This window comes from Ochotona princeps, chromosome 12 (assembly GCF_030435755.1).
Source record: "Ochotona princeps isolate mOchPri1 chromosome 12, mOchPri1.hap1, whole genome shotgun sequence".
Taxonomy (NCBI): domain Eukaryota; kingdom Metazoa; phylum Chordata; class Mammalia; order Lagomorpha; family Ochotonidae; genus Ochotona; species Ochotona princeps.
In genome coordinates, this window is record NC_080843.1 from 65,484,413 (window position 1) to 65,502,421 (window position 18,009).

At 45.0% G+C, this 18,009-nt stretch overlaps 1 protein-coding gene across 1 annotated transcript in view; it reads left to right on the forward strand.

Moving 5' to 3' along the window:
* Positions 1-18,009, forward strand: part of MIPEP (mitochondrial intermediate peptidase) — a 133,459-nt gene that overhangs the window by 39,106 nt on the left and 76,344 nt on the right. Inside the window, exons 11-14 of the mRNA XM_058670973.1 lie at positions 8,382-8,535; positions 10,765-10,842; positions 12,514-12,718; positions 14,249-14,358. Of these exons, the coding sequence (XP_058526956.1) occupies positions 8,382-8,535; positions 10,765-10,842; positions 12,514-12,718; positions 14,249-14,358 (547 nt within the window). The remainder of the gene's footprint in view (positions 1-8,381; positions 8,536-10,764; positions 10,843-12,513; positions 12,719-14,248; positions 14,359-18,009) is intronic.

Sequence of the window (18,009 nt, forward strand, 5' to 3'; positions counted from 1 at the left end):
TTGAAAGCAGCCTGAGTGGCAGGTCTTGGGTGCTTGCAGTTTTTGATGGGTCCCTTGCATCTTGTTCATGGAACCTTGCCATCGGGCAGCCGTGCTGGAAGCACAGTGCACCCTGCTTGACGTGCGCATACTCCTTTAGTTTACTTATCTGGACCCACCGTACCAGTTCATTTGTGATTCAGTGCGCAGTGGGGATATTAGGCACCTGTTTTAAGTAGCTTACCAGGCAAATGATGGAGTTTCGGTTGTCTTGATTGGCAGAGTGGGCACAAAGGCACAGATAATGGGTGAGAAAAGAAGGAAAATATCATAGCTTGGGTTTGAGGTTACAGGAGTGGAACAAAGCAGAGACTTCTAAATCCTACTGAATTCATCAACTTTCAAGTCCTGACTTATGTGTGTGGTTTGATGCAGAAAGAAAAAGAGAAGGGACTTTCCTTCATTTTAACTCCAGGTACATTTCAGTTTGCTTTTATGTTAGATGCTTCAGGTTTGTGGTAAGTTTTTCAGTGTCCGCCTAACGAGGAAAGAGCCTGTTTGAGACTGCCGGAGATGGATCCTGGGAAATGGTGCCTGTGGCGTGTGGTGGGGTTGGAGGGAGTAGCCTGGAGACCTTAAGGGCGAGTGAAATGGATTATTTCAGTTGTGAATAGATGTGAAATGATTTAATTTGAAAATGATTTTCTATTTTGAATAGGCAGTTCATTCACATGGTGCAGAAACTCAGAGCCATGTTAAGTGTTCATTCAGACAAGGTGACATCCTCCCTGCCTCTGTCCACAAAGACCATCCCTGTGAGGTTGTTTCACGGCTCCCCTTGTTGGGTCTCTTTCTTGATGCTTCAGGGACATTTATTTCTTTTCTATTAATAATGAACTTAAGCAAATCATAGTTCATTTATTTTGGTCTTCTTTTAAAGTGTTTTTAAAGGTTCACAGATACTAGACTTAAAAATAAGTTATGTTAGATACAGATTTTTTTTAAATTTGTGCATGACCTTTTTTTTTTTAAGATTTATTTATGTTCTATTGGAAAGTCAGATATACAGAGAGGAGGAGAGACAGAGAGGAAGATCTTCCATCCGATGTTTCACTCCCCAAGTGACCACAATGGCCAGTGCTGTGCTGATCTGGAGCCAGGAACCTCTTCCGGGTCTCCCACGCGGTTGCAGGGTCCCAATGCTCTGGGCCGTCCTCGACTGTTTTCCCAGGCCACAAGCAGGGAGCTGGATGGGAAGTGGGGCTGCTGGGATTAGAACTGGTGCCCATATGAGATCCTGGTGTGTTCAAGTAGAGGACTTTAGCCACTAGGCCACCCTGCTGGGCCCAAATTTGTGCATGACTTATGTTACATATTTTTAAATGAAGTTTTTGAAGGCCTCTGGTATGGATAAATTTCAAAGTTTTTTGTTGTTGTTGTTGTTGTTACCAAAATAAACTTTAATTCAATTTTCCATGAACTTTTTAAAGTTTCTCTGTGTTCGGCTATCACTGGGAAGTGAAATTCGGTATTTACCTGTTCCTTGATAAGACACATTTTCTCTCTTTTTTTTTTTTTTTCAAAGATTTTATTATTGGAAAGCCGGATATACAGAGAGGAGGAGAGACAGAGAGGAAGATCTTCCATCCGATGTTTCACTCCCCAAGTGAGCCGCAACGGGCTGGTATGCGCCAATCCGAAGCTGGGAACCAGGAACCTCTTCCGGGTCTCCCACGCGGGTGCAGTGTCCCAAAGCTTTGGGCCGTCCTCGACTGCTTTCCCAGGCCACAAGCAGGGAGCTGGATGGGAAGTGGAGCTTCCGGGATTAGAACCGGCGCCCATATGGGATCCTGGTGCATTCAAGGCGAGGACTTTAGCTACTAGGCCACGCCACCGAGCCCAATAAGACACATTTTCAAAACCTCAGCTGCATTGACAAAATGACATAAGGATGTTGTGTGTTTTAAACTATTCAGAAAATGGTGAACTCTCACAGAAGAAATTCTGTATGATTTATTGAAATTATATTCTTTGTTAGGTTAGGTGTCCTGACCTTGGTGATTTTGTTTTCATTATCTCTTATTTTGAAAACTTTCAAGATAAAGACATGTAGAAAGAATAATGTAAAATTACCACAGTACAGTCATGACTGGATTTATTAGTTGTTAATATTTATCCATATTGGCTTTGTTTATTTTTCTTTTTTTCTTTGTATCCTCCCTGCATCTCCTCCGTTTTCCCCTTCTCCCTCTCCTCCCCTCCTCCCCTTTCTCCCTTCCTTTTTTCTTCCTCCTTTTTTCTCTTATTTTGTCTTCTCCCTCCCCTCCCCTCCCTTCTCTTCCCTTCCCCTACGTTCCCATCCCCCTGCACTTCCCTTTTCTCTCCTCTCCTCTTCTCCCCTTCTCTCCTCTCCTCTCCTTTTTATGTTGCTTACATGGTTGAGAAGATGGATGCCCGTATCAGCTACTGATTAAGGTGGAGAAGGTTGAGGTATGGAGGAACGTGGGTAGGACAAATGCTTCCAATTTTTTCCTTTTTCCCTGAGTCTGCAGGGGCAGGGAAGGAGAGGGGGCCACTCCTTGCTGCCCACTGCATCAGCACCCGAGGATGCGGAACAGTCATTTGATTTCATCTTAGAGATACCAGTGTGGGAAGGAATGTTCTCAGGATGTTAATTGCGTGGCCCTGATAGGTCTTAGATGTTCATTTCGTCTCTCTAGAGTTGAGAGTCTTCCAAGGTCTGTTGGTTGACAAAGTTCACTTCTGTGCATCCAGACTCAGGAACAATGCTGCAAAGCTTGTCCAGGGGAGTTGTCAAATCTGTTCCATTTTTTATCCACTGGTGATGTATTCAATGCCCTCTGCTGGCCTAGATGAGTGTGCTGTCATGTCCCCCATTTGTATCTGGGCATGCTGTCCAGTGCACAGGCATCAATAACTGAGGAGACCCCATCCTGACATAGGAATGTGGGAGAGGGAGATTGCAGTTAGCATCAGGGTTGCCAAGCTGGCAAGTACATGGTTAACTGTTTAAAGACTGATAGACGTTAACCAGCAGGGGAACTAGAAAACAGGCCATCCGTAGTTCGAATGACTACAGAGCCAAGGGAAGTACAACTTACATAGCCAAAGGAAGAAAATAAAGGAAGCCTTTAAAGACACAGCATTTCATTGGCAATGCTGAAGGCAGTAGGTGGATTCATACACTGTTGGTAGGAGTGCAGGTTAGTACAACTTTTTTTGGAGGACATTTTGGCAATAACTATCAAGAAATGTAGACGCTTATGCTCTTCAGTGATGCTGTTTCTTTGATGTGCATGAAGCGATAAGCTTGCCTAAATGTGACCAGGTGTTGTGACATCATTCCTTCCAGAGTTAACTCGCAGCAGTTCCCCCAGGAACAAAGGTAGGCTGAGGCAGGGACATGAGCTCCGAGTATAGCCATGCAGGACAAGTTCAAGCCATTAATAGACTGAGGTAAAAATCTGGACCCCTTATATTATGGCAGAGGTGGGGAGTTCCAGCCTGGGTCGGGGCTGGGTGTGGCTCTCACTGGACCTCTGTCTGTGTTGTCCACAGAGGAAATGTGTTCAGTAAGCTTTGCACACATTTACTGAGGTGTCGTTAAAGAGAACAAAAAGGACTTCACGTACTGAAATGCAAACTATTCCAAATCATATTTGTGTGAGAACTATGAAAATGTAAAATGCAGAATTATATTATAATACATTTGTATGTTTTAAAAAACAAACTTGCAGGACAGTGAAGTTGGCACAGTTCTATTTGTGTAGAAGTTCTGTATGTGTGTGTAAGTTTCTGTTACACACACAGAAGATCCCTGAGGATGTGCAGCAAATGGTTAACTCATGTAACCTGGGATAGGCTTGGGCATAGGAATAGCCTAGAAATACAACAGTATTCTTTTTATTATTATTTGAGAGCTTTATTTAAAAAAAATGGAGTTCATGATACATTTGTTCTTGAGCATTTCAAGTTAATATTTGCTGTTCAGTGTTCATAATTGATTTCATGTATACAAAGTTGAAGTTTCATGTAGAACTGTATAAAATTTATGTTCTTTTTTTTTGTTTTTCATGTCCTTTTTCTTCTATTTTAATAGCTATTACAAAAGTGAGAGAGGGGATTGCAGACCCATGAGGGCCTGCGCTTAGGATAGAGGGTTGGGGTGAGGAGAAGGTGGGGAGGTAATGATTCAGTTTTTTTTTCTGTATCCATGAAAGCTTATGTTTTATATGTAAATATTTTTTCCCAAACAGGTTGTTTCCTTGAACTCAGCTGACCAGCACTTATGAGTATTTTGAGCATTACATGAGTCAATAAATATTTTTAGGTTATAGTTTAACAAAAAGACAACATTATTGTCAGCATTCACTGTGATTCTTTATAAAAATACATGTTGTCTGTCCATTATATTCTTAAGAGTTTGTTTTTTTTAAAGTTTGTTTTTATTTGAAAGAGTTAGAGAGAGATAAGGAAATCTTCCATTTGCTAATTTGCTCCCCCAGTGGCCTCAGCAGCCTGAGCTGGGTTGGTCTGAAGTTGGGAGCCAGGAAAAATTGCTAAGTCTCCCATGAGGGTGCCGCAGCCCAAGCACTTGGGCCATCTTCTGCTGTCTAGTAATGTCCCTGTCTGGCTTTCTGTTAGGGTCATGCTGGCCAAAGCATGTGCATTTAAGGATTTTCTCTGCCTCTGTTGTTCTCCTGGAAGAGATTGCAGAGAACTGGTACAATTTATTCTTTAGGGCCCGGCTGCGTGGCCTAGTGGCTAAAGTCCTCACCTTGAACGCACCGGGATCCCATATGGGCGCCGGTTCTAATCCCGGAAGCTCCACTTCCCATCCAGCTCCCTGCTTGTGGCCTGGGAAAGCAGTCGAGGACGGCCCAAAGCTTTGGGACCCTGCACCCACGTGGGAAATCCGGAAGAGGTTCCTGGTTCCCGGCTTCGGATTGGCGCGCATCGGCCCGTTGCGGCTCACTTGGGGAGTTAATCATTGGATGGAGGATCTTCCTCTCTTCTCTCCTCATCTCTGTATATCTGGCTTTCCAATAATAATAATAAATCTTTTTTTTTCTTTAATATTCATTTATTCATTAATTACATTGCATTACATGACACAATTTCATAGGTACTGGGATTCCCCCCCCCTTCACCCCAAACCCTTCCCCCATCATGAATTCCTTCACCTTGATGCATAACCACAGCTCAAGGTCCGTTGAGATTCCCTAATTAAAAGTTTACACCATACAGAGTCCAGCATCCCACTTGTCCAGTTCCAAGTTCAACGGCCTCTTAGGGAGGCCCTCTCAGGTTTGAAGGCAGAGCCAGCAGAGCGTCACCTCGATCAATTAGAAGCTCCAACATATCACCAGCAACAATCCAGGTATGATGAGGCTGGTGCAGAGTCCACTGATTGACATAGTCCGTCTTAGGGTTTCCCCTTGTCCAGTTTTCCGCTGCAAGCATAAAGCTGAGGTGGTTGATTCATCTACTCCATTTTCCATCTTTTTTTGATTAATGCTTTGATTCCTCCATTTTGTTCAGGGGAATCCCCCTAAAAAAAACTTTGAGGCATTCCCAGTCCAGGCTCCTACATGTACAACTAATAATAAATCTTAAAAAAAACCCAGTTTATTCTTTAAATGTTTGGTAGACTTAATCATGTTGCTTTTTACTTTTCAATACTGATCATGATCAATTCGGATACTGTTTCTCCCTTTTTCCCTGTGTAACTCTGTCAAGTAAAAATAAATAATTATTGGGCCCAGTGCAATGGCTCAATGGCCAAATTCTTACTTTGTAAGAGCTCTGATTCGTGTCCTGGCTGCTCCGCTTCCCTTCCAGCTCCCTACCTGTGGCCTGGAAAGGCAGCAAAGAATAGCCTATAGTTAGTCACATTGTTTCTAAAATCAACCAGGCTGCTTTATACCATCCTACTTTTATTCCACTGCTGCCTCAGCTTGGAATTCTTTATTTTGATTCCCTTTTCTTCCCACCCTGCCCCGCCAACCCAAGTTCTTCCTGATTCTTGTCTGTGAGGCCTCTCTTTGCCAGCATCCTCTGCTCCTCAAGCCATGACATCATGCTATCCTGTGTCTGCCATTGAATGTGCCTCTCATTCCTTGATTCTTTCAGCCCTGACTGCCGAACGCCGACTGTGCAGTGTGGTCTGTTCAGCTCTCTGTCTCCTTCACTGAAGGCTGTTGAGAGACAAAGATTGTCTGCCTTTCCTCCAACTCCCAGCAGCTCTGTTGACAACACGTGTAAATGAATTTATCAGCCAAAGTTGCCCAGAGAGACAGAATCCACAAGATACGTCTGTGGATAAGATAGAGGTGAATGTACTAAGGAATAAGCTCAGTTGGTTATGGATGGCAGCTGAGAAAGGGATGCCAGAGGCGTGGCTGTGCCCCACACTTCAATACTAAACAGCTGTGGTGTCAGCCTTATTGTGGGGCTGGGGGCCTGGGTGCCCAGGGTGCCCAGGGAAGGACTCACTGCTATAAGTGCTGGAGTCCTGAGGCTTGGCATACTCGGGGTCCTGCTGGCCAACACAGCAGGTGTCTCTCCCAGCTCTTGGGGAAGAGTCCGAGTTGTCTTCCTCCTGCACTTGTTGTCTCTCGGCCCCACCAGATGAGACAGTGCCCAACCAACTGGGAGCTTGATCTTCCCACCTGGTCACCCAGGCTCCTCCACTAACCGCTCTGAAAACCCTCCCAGACTCACCCGTGAGAGTGCATGAACAGATTGCTAGGCATGCCTTCACTTAGTAAAGTCTAAACTGAACCAGAAAGTGAGGGCACCAGACCATTCAGTGTCACGAATCTGTTTTGGGAAAATGTGATCAGAAATTGGGTTGTAAATTTGGGTTTTACAGCTACAGTCTTTTGTTGTGAAATTGAAGTTCATGTACCACACTTATTAGCCAGTCAGCAGTGAGTGTGACTTTAATGCATGGTTTATATGCATGGTGTCTGTTTTGGTAAACCCAGGAAATAGAAATACCTGAGCACCAACTCTTCCTTTGAAGGTGTTACTTGGGCTTTGTCTTAAAAATGAGCATTCAAATCACCTATTTTAGATTTGCTTTGGCTTATGTTGGCGTAAGTAGGATGTGAAAAAGTGATTTTTGGAAAGAATAACTAAGCTTGCCAGTTGTCTTGGCAGTTGTCTTGTCCTTACTTTAAGGTATGTAACTATAAAACAGATTTTATTATTTATATTATGGGTACTTTTTGCCCAAGACAGATTTTTTTTTAACCAGATCAGAACTTCAAGTTAATTTAGTATGACTAAAAATTCCTACATAGCATTTGTGTGCCATCATCACAGATTTTGTTCTTGAGGATATAACACATGTTTATAAAGTGAAGTACATCTAAAGAAAGTCTATGAACGATGAGGTTCTTGGGATGTCTTACACTATTTTCCTAGATGTGTTAGCAGGGAGCTGAATCAGTGCTCTAATGGGATGCCGGTACATCTGGTGGTAGCTTAACCTCTGTGCCATAGCATGATCGCTGCACCTCAGATTTTCCATATCACCAATCAGTTGGTTTATAGTAGCTTCCACCTGTTTATATAGATGCGTTCTCTAATTTGCTATAGTCCCTGATGTTCCATACTGCTTCCATGAAACTAAGGCTGGATGCCCATATGCCCATCCATTTCACTCATTTATTCTACTTCTCTGGCTACTGTAGATGCTTACTGCCTGATAGGAGAGTTTGAAATTTAAGAAATGATAAGTAAATGTTGAGTGGATTAATAAAAACAACAGAAACAAAACAAAAACAATGAGGTTAATCCACAGAGCCTGCTGAGCGAGGTCACCAAGGAGCAGAGAGCCTGGGAGAAGTCGAGCCTGGGGTCTCTTCTGCCTGTGTTAAGGGCACTGCGATTGTTAATGCTAGGACTACTGAGCGTGTTCCGAAACAAGCAGATCAGCCCCCAAGAAATAGCAAGTGACCCTTGACGTTTCCTGGGGATTGAGGCCAGCCGCCTGGGTGCCACACTGTGTAGATGCTCAGGTGCCTTGTCCCTGAGTGTGCTTTAAGTCATGTGTAGGAGAGTTGCAAAAAGCAATGCAAGTAGATGGTGTGTAAATAATTGTTAAGCTGTATTGTTTAGGGAATCATGACAAAGAAAAACCTGTGTACATGTGTAGCACAGACATAATTTTAAAAAATACTTTGTCCAGGATGAGTTGAATGCACGGAAGCAGAATTATAAAGATCAGAAGGTCACCTCTCCACTTTCCTGCTTTTAATCCTTTTTATTTTCAAGTCACAGTACTCATGAATATTAAGGGAAAAGTTAATTGAATTTACCTTCAGAAACGGCAATCAGCAAAAATGCCACTGTGCCTGTCTTCCCTCTCTTAGGTATAATATCGAGCCCAGTTTGTACTGCCCGTTTTTCTCTCTCGGAGCTTGCATGGAAGGGCTGAACATTCTGTTTAACAAACTGTTGGGGATTTCCTTGTATGCGGAGCAGCCTGCTAAGGGAGAGGTGTGGTGTGAAGATGTTCGAAAACTGGTAAGTGTCTTCTCCCCCTTTTAACTTGGAAACCGACTGGACGGCAGTTTCACACTGGAGTCAGGCACATCCTGTTTTATTTCTGTTTCATCAGATAATCTAGATGGCCACATCTGACTTGGGCACTGTATGAAAAGAATCTGGGCACCTAGTGGCACAGTGAGATCTCTAAAAAACATGTTTTTTGGTAGGGACCTGATAGAATATTGAATCCTCACATATGCACCTGCATATGTTCACAAATTCTAGTCACAGGAAAATCAGTTTTTTTATATTCCTCTGTGTCCTTTTTGATTAATTTCTGAACCCATCCCATTAGTTCCCCTACTTTTTCTTTTCTTTTTTTTTTTTAAAGATTTATTTTATTTTTATTGCAAAGTCAGATATACAGAGAGAGGAGGAGAGACAGAAAGGAAGATCTTCTATCCGATGGTTCACTCCCCAAGTGAGCTGCAATGGGCCGATGCACGCCGATCCGAAGCCGGGAACTAGGAACCTCCTCCAGGTCTCCCATGCTGGTGCAGGGTCCCAAAGCATTGGGCCGTCCTCTGCTGCTTTCCCAGGCCACAAGCAGGGAGCTGGATGGGAAGTGGAGCTGCCGGGATTAGAACCGGCCCATATGGGATCCTGGCGCATTCCAGGTGAGGATTTCAGCCGCTAGGCCACGCCTCTGGGCCCTCCCCTACTTTTTCTTTCCAACCTTTCCCTCTGTTGTAGGAGCTTATGGTAACATTTGATTATGAATTTATACCCTGTTTCCTCATTTCATTGACTTTGCTGTTAGCTTCAACCTGCCTTCTCCTACCGTTAATCATAAGTGAATACTTCAGCATTTTCCCTCAGAAGATTTGGACGCTGTCTTAGCTTATCTGTTCAGCATAAGGCTTTGCGTTGTCTTGCCTCATTTTTTGCTTTCTTGCTTACCATGCTGTACTTTTCCACTCTATTTTGGAAGTGTAAAGTGCCTTATTGTCTCTTGGCTGTCCTTTGTGAGCCCAGGATGTGTGTGTATGAAAGGAGAACCAGTGCGGGAGGGCGTTTTGTTACCTAAACACCTGCTTATATATTAAAAAGTGTGCATTCTAAGAGATTGATGAAATGCCAGGAAATATGAAGAAACACTGGCAAGAGAAGTGTGAGAGGACAAAGTGCAAGTGCTGTGCGTGTGTCACCCGCGGCACGTGGGCCTCCCTGGGGACCTCCGCCTGCCAGTGCCCTCATCTCTGCACGCATCACCCGCAGCATGTGAGCTCCCTGGGGACCTTCGGCTGCCAGTGCTCACTGCTGTGCCCCGGATGCCTGCATGGCTTTCTGGCACAGAGGAAAGATGTTTGATGAATTGAGTAGATGGATGCTTGCAGGAGTTACTTGTTTTTATGTGAGAGAAGGAGAAAAATGGAGACATGATACATCCGTTGTTTCATTCCCCAAATGCCCACAGCGCCTGGGGCTGGGAGAGGCTGGAGCCAGAACCCAGGCACGTAATCCCAGCCTTTGGCGGGAGAAGTGGGGACCTAGGCAGCCGTCACTTGCTGCTGTTCAGTGTGGTAAGGCAGTGAGCTGAACTGCAGGCAGAGACAGAACTTGAACCAGTCACTCCAGTAGGAGATGGGGGAATTCTAAACACCATGCCAAGTTCCGCTCCTTGCAGGAAATGCAAATTATAAAACAGGATCCTTCTGTGATAGAAGCATCCAGTTCTGAAGACAAGTCGACACGGAGACAAACAAGAGGCTGTTTCTCCTGTGAGCTCTGCCTCTTTCATAGACCCCTTTCCAAGAGCACATGATAATATTACCAGTTATTCAACCGAAGCTGGGAGCTGAGGTTTACTGGTTTTTTTTGGTTGGTTGGTTTGTTTGTTTGTTTAGTAAAGGAGTCATAATGGGCATACGTCATCATATTCTAAGCTTTGACAGAAAAATAATTTGGCTGCCAAGATTGTCCAACCAGCACTTGTCTACAGCTCCTTTGGTAGTCTGAAGAGTGTGAAGGGTCGTGGCTAGTAGGACCACGGCAGAGGGTTGACAGCCAGAACAAGGGGCTCTCAAGGGAGGAACTCCCACCTCAGGGTTGTTCAAGAGGGAACCAGGAAAATCTCTTGGTGTAAGAAGGAATTACGATGCTCACGCTCATGGCCGTGGGCGTTCGTAAGTGGATCCCTGTGTTCTCCCATGTGTGAGGTTGCCAATGACCTCATTCACCACCACATTGATGTGTTTCTTCTAGGCTGTTGTTCATGAATCTGAAGGATTGCTGGGATACATTTACTGCGACTTTTTTCAGCGAGATGACAAACCACATCAGGTGATCCTTCTTTTATAAACCTAGCTCCTTAGAAGTGACTCGCACTAATTCATGTTAATGTGAACTTTAAAAAAAGTAGTTCTGTAAATAAAGGTACTAATCACTAACTATGTAAATTTGGGATTAGGTTAGAATTGAAGCATAAAGCTTATGAAAATACCCGTATCAGTCTGGATCGGTCTCCTTCCATCTGGTTCGTGGTAGCCAGTGCACTGAGCCCTCTGTTCATGTCACACCTTTCCATGTTCACCTCAACCTTTTGAACTAGGTCCTAACGTTCTGTGAGCTTGAGACAGAGAAGCTGAGTTACTTTCCCAGGGTCCCGGAGTCACACAGCTGGGAGTGCGGGAATTTGAACCCAAACATTCAGTCTAGACCCCAGATCTTAACTCCTCTTCGTGCTCGAAAGTGGTTCTAGTTTAAAATGCAGAAGGTCCAGATGGAATCCTGACTGACCGCTGCTAAGCTCCTTGTATGGAAGGTGGAGGGTCACTTGCTGTCCCTTATCTGCATGCCAGCTGTGCCAGCTGATGTAACCACCTGTCTCTGGAGAACTTGCAGGACATGCCCCCAGTGACCTAAGGACCTCCCACCAGGCCCACCTCCCAGACACTATAATTGAACCAAGTCATCAACTTTCATCCTTCAACCATTAACATTGCTTTGTTAACCATTAACATAAGATCTTGGAGTTTCAGTGTCTGTAGGAGTTGGGAGGCCAAATCCTGTTCAAACTCTAGTACTTTACCAAATAGCTCCTTCTGTGGAAGATGTGAAGTTCATTTCCTTTCCTCCAGCTGCTTGCCAGGTTTCCAGCTTCAGCAGTTTCCTGCTACTCTCCGGGAAATGTCAGGAGTTCAGGTTGTAAGTCAGAACAGAAATAACAGGACCTTAGGTTTCACTGGAGAGTGACTCAGAGTTTCCATAGCATGTTAATAGATGTGTGCTCATGAAAGTGGACGGCCCCTCTGGCACCTGACAAGGTAGTGCTCTGGGGGCTCATGGAGGCCAGTCCCTTTCCAAGGTGGTTTGGCTGGTGGCTGGACAAAGTTGAAGCCGACTGCAGGCCACCTTTCTCGGCACTGTGTGTTCCCTCTCTGCCTCTGCGGCGGCACCAGGAGCCTGCTGCCAGTGGCAGGCCTGCGGGAGGCAGTGAGCCCAGGCCGGTGTCCTTGGTGGTGTACCAGATGTGGCCGAGAGGGTTTCCATCCTCTGGAGCCTGAGATGCCTGTGTCATCAGAGGGTGGCTGTGAATCTCAGTGCAGTGCTCATTCCAGAGGCGGTTACTCCAGAGTCCCTGCTTCACGACTGCTTAGTTAGCGCCATCACTCCCACGTGATAGAGCAGCGGACGTGGGAGAAGACTCAGGTCGTTGTGCATCCCTTCCCACCAGCGAAGGAATGAATCTGAGCTGTCTGTTGTTTTGTTTTCCAGCATGTGATACAGCATCGATTTAGTTCATGATTTTGGAGCCAGTTGATTAATTCCTCAGTTAGAGTTCAGTGTATTATCGATGTTTTTTAAAAAACTGGAAATTTAAAAGAATAAAAAGTGATGGAAAAAACATGTATGACTAAATATTGTCAAGTAAGAATAGAATTAAATTTGAGTTTGCAGTGTGACATGTTGGTATGCTTTCACGTCCCTTGGTGTGTTCTCCGATTGTCCCAGGATTGCCACTTTACAATCCGTGGAGGCAGGTTGAAGGAGGATGGCGAGTACCAGCTCCCGGTCGTGGTCCTGATGCTGAATCTCCCCCACTCCACAAGGACTTCGCCAACGTTACTCACTCCTGGCATGATGGAGAACCTTTTCCACGAAATGGGCCACGCCATGCACTCCATGCTGGGCCGCACTCGCTACCAACACGTCACTGGTAAGCTGTGAAGAAGGCCTTTATCTCATTAAAATCTCTTAAATACCTTGAGTGTCTCCTCCCCGCCCCCCCCGCTGGAAAGAGGGCTTGTTATTTTTGAAAATCAGGTTATTTGATAATGTCCCATGGTGCTTTATCTCTGATTGCCTCATCTCTTCCTTCCCTTTGTCGGGCCACCTGATCCTGGGATGCTAGCTCTGGCCTGGCTGGCAGCTCTCACCACGCAGTGCCTTCTTGTCTGCCATACACCTCTGGCATTTCTACATGGTGGAGTATTTTATGACGGATTTAGGTTTGAGGTAGTGTGTGGACCTCCTTAGTCCCGGCACAGTGACTGGGTGAATAAGTTAACCAATGTGGCTCCTTGTATGCAAGACCGGATTGAAAATAGAAAAACAGGATTAAAAAGCATGGTGAGGGCTGGCGTGATAACCTCGTGGCTAATTCCTCTTAAAGGCAGACAGACAGAAAGAGCTTCCATTTGTTGATTCACTCCCCAAGTGGCCACAGCAGCCAGAGCTGAGCCGATCCTAAGCCAGAAGCTTCTTCCAGGTCTCCCAGTGGGTGCAGGGTCCCAAGGCTTTGTGCTGTGCTCCACTGCTCTCCCAGGCCACAAGCAGGGAGTTGGATGGGAAGTGGAGCAGCTGGGACATGAACCGGCGACCATATGGGATCCTGGTGCATACAAGGCCATGTAGTCCTTTTTGGTTTTTGTATACTTTCTCCATTTTTCTCTCATGTACCTCACCCTGTGTAAAGTGACCGTTCTGCTTTGCTAGTGTTGTTATGTGTGATGTGTGCGGTGATATAAGTGTTCTTCCTAGTTGTCTTATCTCCAGGCTTTCTGATCTGATATGTAGTGTGCGTTAGCCTAGCTGTCAGCATTTAGCATTGACCGACTTCACACACACACACACTCACACACACACACACACACACACACACGTAAGCTTTGGTGCAAGGAGAAAACGTTTGAAAAGGCTGTAGGCAGGCCAAAAGAATTGCAAAATGTCACCCAAATGACCAAACATTCATATAGGATCTGTTGCTTTAATGGATTTCTGGTTTAAACTACTGCATTTTTGTTTGAATTGCTACAAAAAGCAATAAGTGAATAAAATAAAGAAGTTTTGAAACAAATGAAGGATAACAGCATTTGGTAATGGAAACCAGTGAATTAAATACAAATGCTTTATGAATTGTAAGCATGTTTTAATCTGTGTTTCATGTGTAGCCAGCATAGCTGAAGATCGGTCTGTTTGCAGAGGGTGCAAACATTGGTTTATAAGGTACCATAGCAGCTGTGCAAATATTTTGTTTCACATTTGATATAAAGGAAAATATATAGGATTATAGTAAATTTTCTGCAAATATGTACTATAATTTTATAGAAATAAAATATTGATTTAATGAATTAAAACTTATAGTACATCAAAAGTACAAATAAAAGTTTTAAGAGGGTGCTTATAAGGCAATAGAAGTATGCTGATGCAGCTCATAGCAACATTTGTTCCCCTTCTCCCATTTTAGGGACCAGGTGTTCCACGGATTTTGCTGAGGTTCCCTCTGTTCTGATGGAGTACTTTGCCAATGATTATCGAGTGGTTAACCAGTTTGCCAGACATTATCAGACTGGGCAGGTAAGGTTGCCACGTGTGGCCGTTTTACCTGCTGGATAATGCAGGTAGCTTTGTGCCTTTGCAGAATCCTGTCCTTTCTTTCAGGACTAGATGCCTTGCTTGTCCTGTGCCTCCTTCTCGCTTCTTCCTCTTCTTTTTTCTCCTCTTCCTCTTCTCTGATTCTCTTTTTTCCCAGATTATATTTTTTCCCATATTCCTTTTAAAAAAATCGTATCCCTGTCATATATGTGTGTATTAAGGCATTGGTGTCCTCCCTTTATTATAGTCCACCAGTGAGTCCTCACATGGGGAAAGTCCTCTGTCATCACTTCCCGGATAAAGAGGCAAGCTGGCGGGTGGAACAGACACACAAGCCCATCCTAACTTCAATAAGAAACCTTTCCTTCTGAGTTGCTGTGCAGTTCATAACACTGAACTATAATGCTAGCTTCTCTAAGTGTTCTTAGTATCTACAAGAATAATTTATTCTGTGTGGAAAATGGAATTAAAAATAAGTTGATTTTGGTGCAAAAGAACTTGAGATCCATGCGTGGTGTTTTCATAATCCATATTTCTCATTAGCTTTTTGATGACCCGAAGTATATGATATTGTCTGAATACCCCTTCATCTTAAGGTTTAGATTCCAATGGTGCCTTGTAATTGTAAAGGATTTTAAACTAAAATGAGAAATATTCATGAGTAACTTAGCTGGGACTATCTACATTGTGCTGTTTGCTTTCCGCATGTACATGCAGAAATAGCTTGATTATGTAATATTATATATACTCTTAGATTCGGGGTTCCCCCCGCCAGAGTGTACAAGGGGGTACTGTGGTCATCCTTGAATTCTAGTGTCGAAAGCCTTAACTAGCAGACACACACAACCAAAATAGACCCGAAGAAGCCAAAGAACAAAAGAAATTAAATGAATGAATCAATAGAATTTGGAAAAAAAAAAAGGATGAAAACAACCTTTAAACTACTTTTCTATCTCCAGATGCATTCGATAATTTGGTCATTTCTTTTGTGGATTTGATTTTATGTGGTTGTTATGGTCAACTGTAGCACAATGGATTGGTATCTGGGTGTCTAGTCTAAAGGAGTCTTCATAGTGGTTGGTTTCTGTTGCTAAGGTGGCAGAATCAAAGTATTTGTAACCCATCAACCTGCAAAAATTGTTGTGGAAATTTCACAACCTAGTCTGATAATGTAGAAACATATACCCCTTCAAATAACAGCACAACCCACCCAAGTCTGCTGATTTGGGGGTTTGAGCATGCTGAGGAATTTTGTAATTGCTCTGTGTATGAAGGCAGCTGAGGCGGGCCCTGGGGGGAGCCCAGCTCAGTCAGTCTGGGGCCAGAGGAGTGGCTTCTGGGAGGCTTTGCTGGACCATACGTGGGGTACTTTGCCAGCTTGCTCTCAGCAGTTCTTATCTATTTCATTACAGATGACTTATTGAGGACACAGAGGTTCTTCAGTCAGGAAATATCACAACTTTGTGTTATATATGCCAGTCATTGTTATCCAGAACCAAGAAGTAGCTGTGACTATGTAAGAGAGACTGCTCCAAGGGGACTGAGGGGAGCCCAATGTTTGGGCATTTGTCCCGAAGGGGGAGCCAGGACTGACCTGGAGGTGTCCCCTGGAGTACTGGAGGGGCCCTGGGTGAGGCTGGAGCTGGGGCTGGGGGAGGGTAGGAATTGAAAGGGTCATGGCTGGAGGTCAGGGTAAGGTACAGGACAAAGGATCGCAAATAGGAGCTGGGACGGGGTCCCAGTGGATGCGGGATGCCTTTAAAGGCTTGCAGGCGGGCAAGTGACATCATCCCGTTTTTATTTATGGAAAATAGTTGCTATGTGAGGGAGGAAGATAGATTGGATCAGAAATGATTGAATGTGAGGAAAGCTGCCGTCAGTGAGCTAGCTGCCAAGGTGTCCTGAAGAAGCAGGGCTGGCCACAGCACACAAGGAATGGTGATCCAGGGCTCAGACGCCCTGTCCAGGCAGCAGCCCTGGTCCCCGAACCAGGATCATCTGGGTGTGCTGTGGCCTTGACCTGGCCTGCTGGTTCTTGCCTGCACGCACACTGCACGCACATACTTTTTATCCCAGCTCCTGTCCCAGCATTGCCTCCCGGACCTGGTGTGATTGTGCGGGACGTTGTCTCTGTGGGTGTATCTGTCCCACCTCCTGCTGGCTGTTGGTGCTCACCCAGCTCTGCCCCTACCCATCTCTTCGTCAGTCCTTGGTCACTGGCTCACCTGTATTCCATCTTTGGACTGTAGTCTTGCTTAGCCTGTAGCGAGCCCTGGGTGCAGACCCACAAAGGCTCACGTGGCCCGATGATGACGATATGATGATGATACTGGGTCCTGCCAGGCTTGGAGCAGCAGGAGCAGGAGGCACGTGAGGCTTTACTGGAAGCTCCCGAATCTGCCTAGCTGACCAGGCTGAGGGAGGGAGAGGAAATGGCGAAAGATGGATCCCTGTGTGGGCTCCAAGAGAGGTCCAGATCCAAGGAGGCAGAGACCGGGTTCTTTACAGAAGTGTGGATGGGCCTCCCTTGTATCCAGGAAGCCATTGATAAGAAATCTGAAACCAGAGAGTTCCTGCAGATCCGTGGCAGAGGGGCAGAGGATGGTCAGAGCTCAGGGCTGTCTGGGAGCAGAGGGGTTGGGAGGGGGCGTCTGAGGAAGCTGCATTGTGAGCTTTGTGGGCACCAGGAGTGAGATGGCACTCCCTGGAAGGCTGAGTCACACAGAGTAAACATTTTTTCTTTTAAAAAGTTCAGTCCTGAGGTTCACCACAGGTACTAATGTGAATGTTTAGAATATGAACTATTCTATTTAAAGAGGATGGGAGGAGGGCTCGAACCCTGGCTCCAAGGGTGATCTGATGCCCACTCCCCCAGGCTGGGGAGGGTCTCCCAGAGCCTGTGTTTGTTTGAAATCTTTCAGTGAGAAGAACCGTTTTGACCTGGGTAGTTGCAAGTGCAGCCACCCCCTTATTCCCCATGCCCCCAACCCCAATCGATTCCAAGATGAAGGAGATAGGGAGAAAGCAGTTAATTCAAGTCTCAGACTTGGAAGACTGTCCAGGGCCCTCAAGGCACTCACAGACAATTTCTAAAGAATTTTAAATGATTCCGTGAGCCTCTGGAGAATGGAAAGTGTGCCCCGAAGGCAGCAATGTAAATGCTTTGAGCTTCACAAAGGGCTTGCCTCTTCTTGTCACTAAGACTCCAAGTGGCTTGGGTTTTGCATTTTAAGGGCAGTCCTAACTGTCAGGATAGGGAGTTAATTCCTTAAAATCCAAGCTTTTGTAAATAAATGACACTGAAACCCCTAAAGAGAAATATAAGGGTCCTGTTTTTATGCTGTGTTTCTTATCCTGTTGTATCTCAGAGAAGGATGAGTGTGTGTATAAATGTATATAAACAACGTGAGATACATGTTCCAGAAAGTTCTCAGAGTCCATGCTAATCCATCAATGATTTGTTTACACCCTCAGATATTTTGTCTGAACTAGTGCGTGGCATCTCCAGTGCATTCCTTGTGGTAGAATAGTTGAAAGTCTGCTTATCAGAATTGCAGGTGCCATGCAGTTAACAGATGTGTGGTACCACATACCTGAGGTTCTCATCTGATATTCAACATTGTCTTGACAAGC